General features: G+C 50.8%; 3 protein-coding genes across 4 annotated transcripts; 2 read left to right on the forward strand and 1 right to left on the reverse strand.

Annotated features, from left to right (window-relative positions):
• Window positions 1-920: 920 nt before the first annotated feature.
• On the reverse strand, window positions 921-3,566 carry LOC117724951 (heat shock 70 kDa protein 1A). Its single transcript, XM_034524953.2, has one exon. The coding sequence runs from the start codon at window positions 3,417-3,419 to the stop codon at window positions 1,494-1,496; it is 1,926 nt and encodes a 641-aa protein (XP_034380844.1). The 5' UTR covers window positions 3,420-3,566; the 3' UTR covers window positions 921-1,493.
• Window positions 3,567-8,572: 5,006 nt separating this feature from the next.
• Window positions 8,573-10,816, forward strand: LOC117724950 (heat shock 70 kDa protein 1-like). The gene has a single exon (XM_034524951.2). The coding sequence runs from the start codon at window positions 8,573-8,575 to the stop codon at window positions 10,496-10,498; it is 1,926 nt and encodes a 641-aa protein (XP_034380842.1). The 3' UTR covers window positions 10,499-10,816.
• A 2,541-nt stretch (window positions 10,817-13,357) lies between these two features.
• On the forward strand, window positions 13,358-16,659 carry Lsm2 (LSM2 homolog, U6 small nuclear RNA and mRNA degradation associated). Of its 2 annotated transcripts, none has more exons than XM_034524366.2 (5): window positions 13,358-13,502; window positions 14,030-14,097; window positions 15,888-15,918; window positions 16,028-16,087; window positions 16,189-16,515. In XM_034524366.2, the coding sequence occupies exons 1-5, from the start codon at window positions 13,500-13,502 to the stop codon at window positions 16,312-16,314; spliced, it is 288 nt and encodes a 95-aa protein (XP_034380257.1). In that variant the 5' UTR covers window positions 13,358-13,499; the 3' UTR covers window positions 16,315-16,515. The 2 variants fall into 2 exon arrangements, with proteins under 2 accessions (XP_034380257.1, XP_034380256.1); XM_034524365.2 differs by lacking the exon at window positions 13,358-13,502 and adding an exon at window positions 13,541-13,781 and having other exon boundaries at window positions 16,189-16,659.
• Window positions 16,660-16,823: the final 164 nt, after the last annotated feature.

The raw sequence follows: 16,823 nt of genomic DNA on the forward strand, positions 1-16,823 counted from the left end.
CTTTCCTCTGAATGAGTGCCCTATAAGGGCATGCCCCATAAGAGGTCCTCTGACCCCTCTGTATATGCCTTGGCATTTGCACACCCCACAAAGTGGTCCCTTGATCCCTGCATGTATGCCCTGGCATGTGCATACACCACACAATGATCCCTGCATGTGTGCCCTGGCATGTGCATGCACCACACAGTACCCCAGTCCTTGCATGTATGCATGCCCTGGCATGTGCATACACCACATAATCCCCCAATCCTTGCATGTATGCATGCCCTGGCATGTGCATACACCACATAATCCCCCAATCCTTGCATGTATGCATGCCCTGGCATGTGCATGCACCACACAGTGATCCCCGCATGTGTGCCCTGGCACTGCATGCACCACACAGTCCCCCAATCCTTGCATGTATGCATGCCCTGGCATGTACATGCACCACACAGTGATCCCTGCATGTGTGCCCTGACATGTGCATGTCCCCAACATAAATGCAGTAAAGATGGCAAGTAGGATGGTACCCTTAATCTGCGCTGTCAGTTCTCCCTGAAGAACAACACCCACAGCCTCCTTTATGACTTTATTTCACCAACTCCACCCCTTTTACTACAGTAGTGTGTACACTACGTGAGCCCCCCCCCACACACCTTTTCTGAAGTCAATTTTAAATCACCTGTATCCCCACATCCTGCCAGGGGCCTGATTCTCTGGACCCCAAGGCTCAAGCCTCTCCCCCACTTCCGTGAGAATTTATCCTGGATGGGGTTTTGATCTGCTCTTACTACTTTAATTTTTCTCACACAAGCAGATCACAATGCAGTGTCCCTGTGCACTCCTCGCCCGCCTTAAGATAAAATGTCAGTCAGGCGTAGGCGAAACTGTCACACACAGCAACTCATGACCTCCAAACACAACAGGCACAAGACCAGGCAAGTTATTTTGAAGTTTATTTTCAAATAGCCAGTAAAAATTGACCTGATTTCAGGATGGTTATATAAAAACGTGAACAAAAGGTGAGAGTTCACCAACCGGGAAACAAGTCCAACAGTTCAAGTGCAATGCAAGACTATAAATACAGGAGAAGCAGCAGGGTCTCATCTCAGCCTCAGTAATCCACCCATGGCCGCTGAAGGACCCGACTAAAGTGTGCCTCAACAATGTGGCCGAGGGCAGAGTCCACACACAAGAGAACTCAAGGGTCTCCTGGTATTTTCCTAACATATCTCTTTCTTTTTTGTATTTCAATATAGAATCTCTCTACATAGCTTTGACTGTCCTGTAAAACAAATAACATGGGGGGGGGGCAGTGTTGATTGAAGGCAGGAAATATCTTTTTTACAAAGACACACTCCCAGTACTAATTTACAGGGAGGGTAAAACACCTGTAATTCAGCACTGTAAATGAAAGAGTTTCCCTAAAGCTAGGACTTGACAATGACCCAAAGTCCTCAAGGCCACCTGTCTTGTCTCCTAGCCAACACCGGGAGAGGCAGGAGGGGCCTCTAGTCCACCTCCTCGATGGTGGGCCCTGACCCAGCTCCTCCCTTGGGCGCCTGGGCCCCGAAGCCCCCAGCCCCGGGAGCACCCGCACCCTGGTACAGCCCTCTGATGATGGGGCTGCACACCCGCTCCAGCTCCTCCCGCTTGTGCTCGAACTCCTCCTTCTCCGCCAGCGTGTTGGAGTCCAGCCAGGAGATGACCTCCTGGCACTTGTCCAGCACCTTCTTCTTGTCAGCCTCGCTGATCTTGCCCTTGAGACCCTCGTCCTCCACGGCGCTCTTCATGTTGAAGGCGTAGGACTCGAGCGCGTTCTTGGCAGCCACCCTCTCGCGCTGCACCTCGTCCTCGGCCTTGTAGCGCTCGGCCTCCTGCACCATGCGCTCGATCTCCTCCTTGCTCAGGCGGCCCTTGTCGTTGGTGATGGTGATCTTGTTGGCCTTGCCGGTGCTCTTGTCGGTGGCCGTGACGTTCAGGATGCCGTTGGCGTCGATGTCGAAGGTCACCTCGATCTGGGGCACGCCCCTGGGCGCCGGCGGGATGCCGCTCAGCTCGAAGCGCCCCAGCAGGTTGTTGTCGCGCGTCATGGCCCTCTCGCCCTCGAACACCTGGATCAGCACCCCGGGCTGGTTGTCCGAGTAGGTGGTGAAGATCTGCGTCTGCTTGGTGGGGATGGTGGAGTTGCGCTTGATGAGCGCCGTCATCACGCCGCCCGCCGTCTCCAGACCCAGCGACAGCGGCGCCACGTCCAGCAGCAGCAGGTCCTGCACGTTCTCCGACTTGTCCCCCATCAGGATGGCCGCCTGCACCGCCGCCCCGTAGGCCACCGCCTCGTCCGGGTTGATGCTCTTGTTCAGGTCGCGCCCGTTGAAGAAGTCCTGCAGCAGCTTCTGCACCTTGGGGATGCGCGTCGAGCCGCCCACCAGCACCAGGTCGTGGATCTGCGCCTTGTCCAGCTTGGCGTCGCGCAGGGCCTTCTCCACGGGCTCCAGCGTGCCGCGGAACAGGTCGGAGCACAGCTCCTCGAACCGCGCCCGCGTGATGGACGTGTAGAAGTCGATGCCCTCGAACAGAGAGTCGATCTCCAGGCTGGCCTGGGTGCTGGACGACAGCGTCCTCTTGGCCCTCTCGCACGCCGTGCGCAGCCGCCGCACCGCGCGCTTGTTCTGGCTGATGTCCTTCTTGTGCTTCCTCTTGAACTCCTCCACGAAGTGGCTCACCAGCCGGTTGTCGAAGTCCTCCCCGCCCAGGTGCGTGTCGCCCGCCGTGGCCTTCACCTCGAAGATGCCGTCGTCGATCGTCAGGATGGACACGTCGAACGTGCCGCCCCCCAGGTCGAAGATGAGCACGTTGCGCTCGCCCTTGCCCGACCGGTCCAGCCCGTAGGCGATGGCGGCCGCCGTGGGCTCGTTGATGATCCGCAGCACGTTCAGGCCCGCGATCACGCCCGCGTCCTTGGTGGCCTGCCGCTGAGAGTCGTTGAAGTAGGCGGGCACCGTGATCACCGCGTTGGTCACCGGGTGGCCCAGGTACGCCTCGGCGATCTCCTTCATCTTCGTCAGCACCATGGACGAGATCTCCTCGGGGAAGAACGACCGGCTCTCGCCCTTGTAGTTCACCTGCACCTTGGGCTTGTCGCCGTCGTTCACCACCTGGAAGGGCCAGTGCTTCATGTCCGACTGCACCACCGCGTCGCCGAACTTGCGGCCGATCAGCCGCTTCGCGTCGAACACGGTGTTCTGCGGGTTCAGCGCCACCTGGTTCTTGGCGGCGTCTCCGATGAGCCGCTCCGTGTCGGTGAAGGCCACGTAGCTGGGGGTCGTGCGGTTGCCCTGGTCGTTGGCGATGATCTCCACCTTGCCGTGCTGGAACACGCCCACGCACGAGTAGGTGGTGCCCAGGTCGATGCCGATCGCCGTGTTCTTGGCCATGGCGCCGCGCTCTGCTTCTGGAAGGCTGCGCTCCGCGGTGGTGTTGCTCTTGGGAAGGCTGCGCTCCGCGGTGGGGATGCTCTGAGAAAGGCTGGTCTTGGCCGAGGGTCGGGAACGCGCGGCTCGCTCCGCTTCTCTTGTCTTTGCTTCTCTCGGATTGGAACCAGAAACTGGTTTTGTCTGAGCAGCTGAGAGCTTCTGGTGCCCTGGGCGCCTCCCTGCCCCTTTAAGGAGAGTCCTCTGGCCCCGCCCACTCTCCGCTGGGCCAATCAGGGAGCCGGAGGAGGGCTTGGGGCCAGGAATCTTCCAGCAGCTTCGGGTCTGGTGGAGATTCTCCGCCTCCCTTGAGTAATCGGTGTGGAGGGTTCCGCCCTTGTCCAGAACTCTCCAGACGGATCTGGGGTTCGCTGGAGAGGACGGATTCCTGGGGGGAGAGTGTGGCGGGAAGTGCTGGTGCTGCTGTTGACACTGTTGCCATGGCGAAGCATTACTGAGGCCTGTGTGGACCGGACGGGACAGGTCACTGCTAGCCCGATTTTGTGGACACTTGGTTGTGATTTGTGGGTGTTCTCTGACTCACACAGTTCTTATTATGGGGGTCGAATTAAGGCCTAAAACTTCCCCCCTTAAAGGTTTGGGAGACCCGGGAGATGTCTGGGGGCGTGTCCGGTGACGTGATCCCTCCCCCAGTCGCGTTACAATGGCAGTGCTGCCTCTGACCTCATGGACTAATTTAGGAATCAGAGGCTGTGTCCCAGAACAGGCTCAAAGTTGCCGGGAGGGGCGGGGTGGGGGGTGGGGGGACCCCGGCTGCTCAGTTTGGATGTTCCTGGAGCTCCCCACTCGTAGGGGCTCAGCGACTTCAAATTTTCCAAACTGGATCGAAGGCGTAGAGATTCCAGGTGAGCCGGGAAGGCTCTGATTGGAATGGGGCAGAAGCCTGTGTGTCCCAGTTGGTCCTCATTTGATGGGTCGATAATTTTCTTAGGTTTGATTGATTTACAGACATGGTCTAGTGGAAGCCACCATCCTGAGGCCTCAGCGTCTTGAGTGTTGGGATTACTATGTGGCTCTCCACACACAGACACCCGTTGTTTTAATTCTGGGGTTGGGGGTTGGCTACGAAGAAAAAAATGGGGATGGGAGCTTGAGGGACACAAGTGGCTGGAATTAGTCTGAACTCAAATGGGAGGCAGACAAGACCTTTTAAAATATGGTATTGACAGCTGAAGACAGGAGTTACAGTTGAGAGAAGGGTAGAAACTCGGTGTAGAGACGAATGCCTGAGACCCCAGCACTCCGGATTTTCAGACAGGAAGGCTGCGGGGGCGGGGCGGGGCGGGGCGGGGACAAAGATGGGACTTTGAGCACTACTTCTCAGACAAGTTAACTGGAGCCACCTTTAATCCCAACTGAGTAGAAGCACAGGATTGCCTGAGCTACATAGCGAGACCCCTGTCTTTTTTTTTTTTTTTTTTTTTTTTTTTTTTTTAAGACTTGTGTGTGGGGGAGCAGGGGTCCTAACAGCCATCCTCAGAGCAAGCTAAATTACTCCACCATAGATTGCTAAGGAAGGGAGCCTCTGAAGACTAGTGCCTGTCTCTAAGAAATGGTTTGTCTATGTGTGTGTTTGTGTGCCTTGTGTGGTGATGAGTTATCCCCTGTCTCATCCCCTGGAGCCGGAGTAAGGGGCAGTTATGAGCTGTCCACTGAGGGTTTCAAAAACTGAGCTCAGGTTCTCTGGAAGAGCAGGAAGCACTTATAACTGCCATCTCTTAGGCCCCCTGATATGCCTTAAGGAGTTCAGAGCACAATCTTAGGAAGCAGGTAGACAAGTGTGGCCCCATTTTAAAACATATCATTGTCATAGGAACAGTAGAGTTTATTAGGCTCTGTAAGAAATGGCAGGTATAGACTCACTTTCCTCCCACCCCTGAAGTAGCTGAGAACACGTAAGTGCTTTGCCGTGAAAGCCAGGTCTGGATGTGTGCGTGAACCTATGCTAACAGCAGTCTCATTCACAACAGCCAAGAAGTGGAAGCAACCTAGTGTCCATGTCAGGAAAGAGTGGGAGACACACACAATGAACAGTGTTTAGTTTTGGAAGTACCAAAATAGGCAAGCTCATGGGTAAGAATTAAGGACAATTATGCTGAGTGAAATAAGGCCAGTCACAAATAGACAAATGCAGTATAATTCCAACCGTAAGGGATCTCATGAGTAGATAAACGCACAGAGACAAACATCCAGAAAAGAGTCAACTCACAGTAAAGAAGCCCAACCATGGGTAGCGTCGGCCCTACTCCCAGCTCCTCAGGAGACTGTGAAGAGAGACTGCCAGCGCCACCCTGGCCTGAAAAATATGATGAGACCCATTTTGAAAAGAATTCCTATTATAATGAGTCTCTTTCAAAATGAATAGCGGCAAAGTGCATTATTGTCTTAAAGATTTCAATCAAGTCTATTGGGGCAAGGTTCAGACTGGCAAGCGAGTTCAGCAGTGGAAAGAGGCCTATGGACACCTCCTGCCTCAGCATCATGCTGACGTTTGATCAGCCTGTCGTAAAGTATGACATCTAGTAGAGCAGAAGCCCTAGATGATTCTGAAACAGACATTTGGGAGACTCGGGGCTGCTGGAGGGTCTCAGGGTCTGTGCTCTGAGACAAGAGTTCAGTGAAAGCATCCCCACACTGGGGTCACCTTAGCTCAGTGGTCCAGCTCCTGCCTAGAATCCCCAAAGTCCTAGCTTCTGCCCCCAGTACACAGAGAGACAAAACCCAGAACCAATCCTAAAGAATAAAGACAGTGCAAAGTGAGTGGAGAGAGATTTTGACAATGTTTGATATTTTTCGGAGAAGCAAACTCAAAGTGTATAAACTATTAGCACCTAACACCTTTGAAGTTGAGACCTCTGAAGTTCGTAGCACCTTTCCCTATTTGGTTCCTTATTTCTTACAAGAGAAGAGAGATCTTGGAATTATAGGGTGTATGAGACAGCTCAGACAGTTGTTAAGAAAACTAGCCTGGTGTGGTGACTTGTGCCTCTGACCTTGGCATTTCGAAGGCTAAGAGAGGAGAATAGAAGCACTTTTGAAGCTAGCCTGGGATACATGGTGAGTTCCAGGCCAACCTCCTGGCCTACAGAGAGACTCTGTCAAAAAAAACCAAAACAACAACAACAACCTTCTGAGAGGATTAGAGGTCCCTCAGTAGGTAAAGTATCTGTTGTGCAAGCATGCAGACCTGAGTTCAATTCCCAGAACCCACATAATAACAACAAACGGAGCTTGCTGGCATTCAGCTGTGATCACGGCCCAACCTTGATGGATCCCTGGGCTCACTGGAAAGCCTGTATCACCTAATGACCAAGGTTTCAGGCTAGTGAGAGGCCCTGTTTCAACAAGGTGATTGGCAGGTGAATGATACCCAGGGTTGACCCCTTGAACCCACATGTTCATGCACCACCACCACCCACACACACACACCAAAAACAACAGCACAAAGACATTTACAAGCTCCCTGTGTAGGACTTCTTTCTGTCCAGAAGAAGAAACAACAGCACAAAGACATTTACAAGCTCTCTGTGTAGGACTTCTTTCTGTCCAGAAGAAGGTCGAGTCTGGGCTGTGATCATCTTTACATTTGTGGCTTTAAGACTGAGGGATGGAACTGCAGAGCTGGCTCAGCAGCAAGAGCACTCTCTGCCACCTACACGGTGGCTTACAGCTGTCTTTACTTCCAGTCCCAGGGGATCTGACACCCTCTCCTGACCTCTGAGGGCACATACATCTATGAAGACAAAATGTTCAGACACAGCACATTTTTAAAAGATTAAAACTAAACCGGAGCCAGGCAGTGATGGTGCAGCACGCCTTTAATCCCAGCACTTGGGAGGCAGATGCAGGCGGATTTCTGAGTTCGAGGCCAGCCTGGTCTACAGAGTGAGTTCCAGGACAGCCATGGCTACACAGAGAAACCCTGTTTCGAAAAACCAAAAAAGAAAAACAAAACAAAACTAAAACTAAACTGGGCTGAAGAGATGGCTCAGTGGTTAAGAGCACTGACTGCTCTTCCAGAGGTCCTGAGTTCAATTCCCAGCAACCACATGGTGGCTCACAACCATCTGTAATGGGATCTGCTGCCCTCTTTTGGTGTGTCTGAAGACAGCTGCAGTGTACTCATATACATAAAAAATAAATAACTCTTTTCTTTTTTTTTTTTTTTTTTTTTTTTCCCCAAGACAGAATTTCTCTGTGTAGCCCTGGCTGTCCTGGAACGCACTCTGTAGACCAGGCTGGCCTCGAACTCAGAACTCTGCCTGCCTCTGCCTCTCAAGTGCTGGAATTAAAGGCATGTGTAGCCGCCTGCGGCCACAAGTCAACTAGGTTCACCTGAAAGGGGGGCTGGGAAGGAAAGGGGACGGAGGGCGGGAAGAGACGAAGCCAAGACAAAGTTCTCTGATCAAGGCTTGAAATTTAATAATTGGCTTTCACATATAAAGGGAAAGGGGAAGCCCCACCCCCCCAGAGTCTCTTCTCGGTTGAGCCCAGGGCCTGGGCAAGAAGATAGCAGTCTGGGAGGTGTCAAGGATAGCTCAGCAGCATGGGTGGGGCCGGAGGTGTAGGAGCGAGCTCAGCAGGCAATCCATTCTACTCAACTCCTGTAGCCGACTTCAGGTCTCCAATGCAGGCAGCTTCCCAGATCTCTAGTGGTAAACAGCATGTTCTGGCCTGCTCAACCTAGACGGGTTGGCAGCGTGGGGGAAGGGCACAGGCATGAGCCACCACTGCCCAGCAAAATAACTCTTTAAAAAAACAAAAAACAAAACTAAACCATCTAAAGGCTAGAGAGGGTTCAACCATAAAGAGCACATCTGTTCCTATAGGAAGCCCCGATTTAGTTTCTGGTGCCCATCCATGTTGTGCAGTTCTCAAGTGTGCCTCCAGCTCCAGGGGCATCCCATACCTCTGCAGGTACCTGTACTCAGGTGCATAGACCCATGCAGACATACATGCATACACACAAATATTAAAAATGAATCTTGAAGAGGAAAATGACTGATCAATAAATACCTTAAGTTTCATTAAAAACAAAACAAAACACTACCCTAATATGATTTTAAGTCTTCTTTCTCCATAGGCCTCGGAAAACCATGGCTGCTAATAAAGGAATGGCCATAGGCATCGACCTGGGCACCACCTACTCGTGCGTGGGCGTGTTCCAGCACGGCAAGGTGGAGATCATCGCCAACGACCAGGGCAACCGCACGACCCCCAGCTACGTGGCCTTCACCGACACGGAGCGGCTCATCGGAGACGCCGCCAAGAACCAGGTGGCCATGAACCCCCAGAACACTGTTTTTGATGCCAAACGTCTAATTGGTAGGAAGTTTAACGATCCTGTTGTGCAGTCAGATATGAAGCTTTGGCCATTTCAAGTGATCAATGAAGCTGGCAAGCCCAAGGTGCTGGTGTCCTATAAAGGAGAGAAGAAAGCCTTCTACCCAGAGGAGATCTCATCCATGGTACTGACCAAGATGAAGGAGACTGCAGAGGCTTTTTTGGGCCACAATGTCACCAACGCTGTGATCACGGTACCAGCCTATTTCAATGACTCTCAGAGGCAGGCCACCAAGGATGCAGGTGTCATCGCAGGACTCAATGTGCTGAGAATAATCAACGAGCCCACAGCGGCCGCGATCGCCTACGGCTTGGATAAAGGAAGTCATGGAGAGAGGCACGTGCTCATCTTCGACCTGGGGGGCGGCACGTTCGACGTGTCCATCCTGACGATCGACGACGGCATCTTCGAGGTGAAGGCCACGGCGGGCGACACGCACCTGGGCGGGGAGGACTTCGACAACCGGCTGGTGAGCCACTTCGTGGAGGAGTTCAAGAGGAAGCACAAGAAGGACATCAGCCAGAACAAGCGCGCGGTGCGGCGGCTGCGCACGGCGTGCGAGAGGGCCAAGAGGACGCTGTCGTCCAGCACCCAGGCCAACCTGGAGATTGACTCTCTGTTCGAGGGCATCGACTTCTACACGTCCATCACGCGGGCGCGGTTCGAGGAGCTGTGTGCAGACCTATTTAGAGGCACACTTGAGCCCGTGGAGAAGTCTCTCCGGGATGCCAAGATGGATAAGGCTAAAATCCATGACATTGTTCTAGTAGGGGGCTCTACCCGCATTCCAAAGGTGCAAAAACTGCTTCAGGACTACTTTAATGGACGTGATCTCAACAAGAGTATCAATCCCGATGAGGCAGTAGCCTACGGAGCTGCAGTCCAGGCAGCTATTTTAATGGGCGATAAATCTGAGAAAGTACAGGATTTGCTTTTGTTGGACGTAGCTCCCCTGTCTCTAGGATTGGAGACAGCGGGCGGTGTGATGACTGTCCTCATCAAGCGCAACTCCACCATCCCCACCAAGCAGACGCAGATCTTCACCACCTACTCGGACAACCAGCCCGGGGTGCTGATCCAGGTGTATGAGGGCGAGAGGGCCATGACGCGCGACAACAACCTGCTGGGGCGCTTCGACCTGACTGGAATACCTCCTGCACCCAGGGGCGTGCCCCAGATCGAGGTGACCTTCGACATCGACGCCAACGGCATCCTGAACGTCACAGCCATGGACAAGAGCACCGGCAAGGCCAACAAGATCACCATCACCAACGACAAGGGCCGCCTGAGCAAGGAGGAGATCGAGCGCATGGTGCAGGAGGCCGAACGCTACAAGGCCGAGGACGAGGGCCAGAGGGAGAAAATCGCTGCCAAAAATGCCTTAGAATCGTATGCCTTTAACATGAAGAGTGCTGTAGGTGATGAGGGTCTGAAGGACAAGATCAGCGAGTCTGATAAAAAGAAAATACTGGATAAATGCAATGAGGTCCTTTCCTGGCTGGAGGCCAACCAGCTAGCTGAGAAAGATGAGTTTGATCATAAAAGAAAAGAACTGGAAAATATGTGTAACCCTATCATCACAAAACTGTACCAGAGCGGATGCACCGGGCCCACCTGTGCACCAGGGTATACTCCCAGCAGGGCTGCCACAGGCCCCACCATTGAGGAAGTAGATTAGCCTTTTCCGCAACTACAGGGTGCTAGGGTGCCTCTAGGCGAGTTTTATTCATCTTCGAACATCACTATGATACTTGAAATGACTGGACTTGAGCCTACATCACCATACTTTGGGATCCCAATGGAGAAGCCTGTCACTCCACCTTTTCACACCCCCACCCTCTCATCTATGATCCTGAACTGGACCTTTAGGAAAACCAGGCCCCTCTTTGAGCCATCTGAAGAATTTGGATGTCTGCTATTTATCATCCACACCCCAACTTTCTCCCTCCTGTGTGGATGGTTATTTGTCTCTCAGTAAATCTGTTCCCAAAGGAAACAGCTTGTGTCATCTTTTGACTTATTTGTTTAGTCCAGCACCTTACTGTATATGTCTAGCTGACTTGACACTTAGGCCAATTTGGTTCTTAAACTTACAGAAATCCTCCTGTCTCTGCCACCTGAGATTACAGGCATGAACCAGCATGCCCAGCTTTTGATTTTTGGAGGTAGAGTTTCTTGAAGCCCAGGTTAGCCTAAAACACTATACACAAGGGATCTGATCCTCCCTTAACCAGCTTACCTCCTGGTATCTTTAAGCTGTCAATGTTCCTTAAAAATGAAGAAAGGAGGACATGCATTTCCTGTTTGTGAGTCCATTGTGAATGTTTAACTCGATTAGGGCAAAGTACTTGAATTTGTGCAAGTTCAGCATTTCCAACAATGTTGTTTTGCTTTGTTTTGTGGTTTTGAGGCAGGGTCTTATATAGCCTAGGTCTGCCTTGAACTTCTGTTCATGCTGCCTCCACCTGCATGTCTGGAAGTACAGAACATTACACCTGCCAAGACAAACATTTTCTAATTCTCAGGCACCCTGGGTCCATAGGAAGCAGTTGCTAAACGTACTGACTGCTTCTAGCCAGTGACAGCCTGTTTTACATTCCAATGTTAAGGATGCTGCTGAACTCAGTAACATCCTACTTTGTACCCTGATGGATCCAGCTCTGAACACAGTGATGTGCACCGGTAATGTCAGCACTGGGGGAGGGGAGTAGGTAGGGCAGAGAGGGAAGAAGCATCTTAGGGTCTTGCTGCCAAGTCAGTCTAGCTGAATGAACCTGTCAGCTCCAGGATCAATGGCAGATCCTATCTCAGAAAATGAGAGAGATGGCTAAGTGGTTAAGAACACATGTTGCTCTTCCACAGGACCAGGGTTTGACTCCCCGTACCTATATGGTGGCTAACAACTATAACTCCAGAGGATCCAACCCTCTCTTCTAGTGTCTGGGAGCATTACACATGTGATACACAGACATACAGCCTCAAGAAGAGAAGACAAAACAGCAGTGTTTCCCTATTTATCCAGACATATCCACAGAAGATGCAACTTAGCAACTTCTCATTTAATTAGTATTAAAAACAATACGGCTGGAGAGATGGCTTAGTGGTTAAGAGCACTAACTGCTCTTCCAGAGGTTCTGAGTTCAATTCCCAGCAAGCACACAGCCGTTAACAATGATCTGTAGTGGGATCTGACGCCCTCTTCTGGCATCTTGTAGAAAGCCACAGCGTACTTACATAAAACAAATCAATCTAACAACAAACCCTTTCCATCCCAAGACAGTGCAGACTGTTTCTTCTCTGGGAATTTGCCTACTGAGGCTTTTCTAGCTGCTTATCACTCAGCTCTTGCAAACACCTTCACAATCAGAATGTTACTAAATATGCTGTTCCCAGAATATTCAAAGTAGTATCTGGAGGTGATCTATTTGAAAATATTTCAGGGTTTCAGGGATGGCTCAGCAGTTAAGAGCATTTGTTGCTCTTCCAGTACACCCAGATTCGATTTCCAGCACCCATAAGGTGGCTTGCCACTGTCTGTAACTCCAGACCCAGGGCATTTAAAGCCCTCATCTACCAGGCATTCATGTAGCACAGACATAACATACAGGCAAATAGACATACACAAAAAAGCTAAAATAAAATATTTCTACCACTGAGCTCCAGTCGGTTCAGTTCTTTACAAACGACTCCTATGCAAAAGTTAAAAAAAAAAAAAAAAAACACCAGAGCTGGAGATGTTGTTCATTGCTTTGCTTAGAATGTGTACGCTCGCCGGGCGGTGGTGGCGCACACCTTTAATCCCAGCACTTGGGAGGCAGAGGCAGGCGGATTTCTGAGTTCGAGGCCAGCCTGGTCTACAGAGTGAGTTCCAGGATAGCCAGGGCTACACAGAGAAACCCTGTCTCGAAAACAAAACAAACAAACAAACAAACAAACAAAAAGAATGTGTACGCTCTGGGCCCAAGCCCCAGAAAACTCCGCACCCCAAAAGGCTGAAATTGAGAGCATCTTATTTACTGGGAACTTTTGATAAGAATCAGGATTTGTGTTCAGGTTTCTCTCTGGCGCTCAGACGGACGGACAGACAGACAGACACACACACACACCATAACCAGTGTATGTTGGTGTGTATTTTACTGTCGGTGACACAGGATCTTGCTACAATAGCTTTGGTTGGCCTCTAAAGTAGAATCCTGTCTCAACTCCAGGATTCCGTAGGGCACCAACGCTGTCCAGCTCTTGCAACATTTTAAATTTTACTCCTCAAGGTATACGCAAGTCATAATTTTCTCAATCTTCTCAATAATTCCCAAGAGAAGACGTAGAGTATGAGCAAATCACGCGGCACAGAGTCTAAACAATTATCAGGAAGAGGGGCGAACTACATCCAACGCGCAGCTGCCATGGCCCACGCATGCGCTCGAGAGGGAGCAGCTGCTCGGGAGGAAGTGGGAGACAGGAAGTCCCGCCCCTCCCCCGTTTGGCGGTCCTCTCTGCTCTGCCCTACTCGGCTCCCTTTGAGCCCGGATTCAGCCGCGGTTTCCGCGGTTCCCCTTGCGCCTGCGTGACCCTGTCCTGCCTCACGCGCGGGCTCGCGCTCCGGCTCCCGCCCTGCCTCCGGCCCGCAGTCCCCGGCGCCTTCCTTCGCGGTCCAGGCCGCCCCGCGTGGCGCCAGCACCATGGTAGGTACCGTGACGTCAAAAGGGAGCGCCGCCGCCCGCGGCGGGCGGTTCGAACTGTGCGGCCGGGGAAGCACTCTAGTGTTGGTCGCTTCGGGCTGCAGCTAGGCCCCAGGGTTTTCCTTACAGCCTCCTGCCCGCGCCGCAGTGTGAGGAGACTGCTTGGAATCAATGGTTTTTTGGGCGAAACTTCCAGCAAATCCGAGAGAAAGCCCACGGGCGCCCGGAGAGAACGGAAAGCTAGCGTTGCATTTCCGTGCCGGAGATGAGGATTTTGTGAGGGTGCGGTTGGGAAGCGTCTCCAGCAGGGAGGTGGTCATTCGGAGAGTGGGTTCCGGCGTCCAGGGGTGCAACGCGGTTACTCACTCTGGCTCCATGAACTGCAGAGTCTCTGTTAATGGATTATTGTTGGTTATGAAGTTTTGAGAACTACTAGGTGGGGGCTACAAAAGCTAGTATTTCAAAATACTGTCACGGGTTCCTCCTCCTTGTCCCTTTTCATGTGATAGTTCCTCCCTCTTTTCCAATAGCTCTTCTACTCCTTTTTCAAGTCCCTTGTGGGCAAGGATGTAGTCGTGGAACTCAAGAATGACCTGAGGTAGGTCCTTATTTCAGCGAGTTTGTGTAAAGTGGGGGTGCCGGGGTGTCCTGATCCTTTTTCTGGTTGTGGTGGTTGTTGACAAAGTTATTTATTGTAGAGCAGGTGGGCAAAACAAAGAAGAAATATCTTGTGTCTTAAGTGTAAAGATTAGATTAAGAGTGAGTCTGGTATTGTGACTCATGCTTGTAATCCCAACACTGACACAGCGGTGTGAGTTCAAGGACAGCTTGATCTACATATGTACAGGGCCAGCCAGAGTGACACAGTGAGATACAGTTAGATAACATGTATGTGTAGTCCTGGCTGTCCTGGAACACACAGATCCACTTGCCTGTCTCCTGAGTGCTAGGATTTGCCCGGCTGTATCGTTTGCTCTTAATAACCATTCAGAAGTTGGATTAAATGCTTTATCATTGGAAAGATGTTTATGGGTTCTTGTCACGTCATCCGTTAGTCTACTTAGTGCTTCGAAAATTATAGTTTCACTGAAGTCTTTTTTTTTTTTTTTTTTTAATATGGTACTGGGCATGCTCAACAAGTAAACTTCATTTCCAGCCCTCATGTTTCTTCTTAAAATACTTTATTTGTAGACTCTTGAAACCTTTGGGCACACATCAATGCTTGAGAACCTTGATTCTAAGACCGTCAACTTGGTGTTGACAAGCAGGCTGGTTCTGGCCAGTGTGGCCAAGTTAGAAGCTGGCTCAGACTAAGGTGCAGAGTAGCTAAGACCTTTTGTAGTCTAAAAGTCAAATCACATAAATGTTCTACAGAGCAGTGAGGGATTCATAGAATGAAGAGAGTGAGAAGTAAAACTCGGGATCTGAAGTTGTTAATTAGAAATCTTGAAAACTGTGGGTAAATATAGAATAAGGTGGGGCATGGGTAACTTGTCGTGGGAGCACTGGCCTTAATAACCTTGCTCAGGGGGCTTGAGGGCTGGGGAACTGAGAAGACCTGCCTTGTATCTGAATCATTAAGGATAAGTGTAGCAAAAACAATAGAGTAGTTTCAGCTGCTGTTATGTTATGTAGGTCTCTGATTTCAAAGCAATAAATGTTTACAAAGAACAGTGGAGCCCAGTGACTGCTCAGGGCTTTAAAAAGGAATCTGGAAGGGATCTGATGCCCTCTTCTGGTCTCTGTGGGGAACTACATGCACATACACAAGTAATAAAAGTCTCTATTTAAAAAATAAAAACAATAGTTGATGCTTCTGGAGTTGTGCAGATCTGGGTTGTTGTTCCAGTTTTTTGTTGTAAGTTTTGGTACCTTACAAGACCTCTTTTAAGTCCTGGATGATATTACTTTGGAAGACGACTAGCCAAGTGGTGTCGATGGCAGTGCATTAAACCTTAGCTTAATTCCAGCACTCAGCAGGTAGAGGCAGAGGTAGGTGTGAGTTTGAAGCCTGCCTTATCTACAGAGTTAGTTCTAGAACCTCACAGAGAAACCCAGTGGGCCATGACCATGAATAGTGGGTCCTGGCCGTAGTTCCAGAACTTCAGAAGTGGAGGTAGGAGGATTGCCATAAGTTTGAGGCCAGCCTGGGCAGAGTGAGAAACTGTCTTGAAAAGGAGACACAAATATTAAGTGGATTAGCTTCTGACGTGTTGGTGTGAGGACAGGCTGAGTCTGGGTGCTTTATCATCTCCACCTCAGAACTCAGATGCTGCCTGCTGCCTTCTGAGCCCAGAGTTCCTCCCCCAGTTCTCATTCTAGTTCTCATTTTCCCTCCATGCTGATTTCAGCATCAGTTAATGCTTCTTCCCTCTTTGCTCTTGACAGCATCTGTGGAACCCTCCATTCTGTGGACCAGGTGAGATACAGTAAAGGATCAGTTTGTTCTTGGGGAAAGAAAGGAGGCAGTGAGGGGTGGATCATTGTATCTTGTCTCTAGGATTAATAATAATGTTCCTCTTTCTTAGTACCTCAATATCAAACTAACCGACATCAGTGTCACAGACCCTGAGAAATACCCACACATGGTGAGCTGGGGCTTGTGAGGAGGAGGAAACCTTTAAAGCATAAGGCCCCTTGGGTGTCTGGAGGACACTTTTGATGGAGGTGCTTTCCTATTTGTCTCCAGTTATCAGTCAAGAACTGCTTCATCAGGGGCTCCGTCGTCCGCTATGTGCAGCTGCCAGCAGATGAGGTGGACACACAGCTGCTCCAGGATGCAGCAAGGAAGGAAGCCCTTCAGCAGAAACAGTGATGGCACCTTTCCCTTCCCCCTCACTTGCCCATTGGTGATCCATAACTTGATGTCCAACTGCAGACAAGGACACCCTTGCCCAATACTTACAGTGTGCTTTGTTTTGTTAATGATTTTTTTTTCTTTTTAACTGAATGGATGAGAGAGAATTCCTCTGTTGAGAAGGGAGGGTATGAGAGCCAGGAACTGCAGAACGTTCCTGGACTGGCCCCAGTCTGTACCTTTTTCTCACCTTCTCTGGAGATGGGAGCTGCATCCTAGGCCCTTCCATGGCGACATGTAATACATTTGAGGGATGGAAAGATCTGTCCCGCATCGGGAATAAAACTTATGATGCAAACTGAATTTTGCCGTTTTGTAGTCTGTTTGGGTGGAGTTGGGAAGGGTGCTGAATTCACTGACACTCCAGCACTCTACGTTCCTCCTCCCATCTCCAACCAAGCATCCATCCCAGCTCGTCAGCATCACGTTCCTCTGCCGTACAGCTTGTAATGGGTAAGTGAAGGTGC

The sequence above is a fragment of the Arvicanthis niloticus genome, chromosome 20 (assembly GCF_011762505.2).
Source record: "Arvicanthis niloticus isolate mArvNil1 chromosome 20, mArvNil1.pat.X, whole genome shotgun sequence".
NCBI classification, from domain to species: Eukaryota; Metazoa; Chordata; class Mammalia; order Rodentia; family Muridae; genus Arvicanthis; species Arvicanthis niloticus.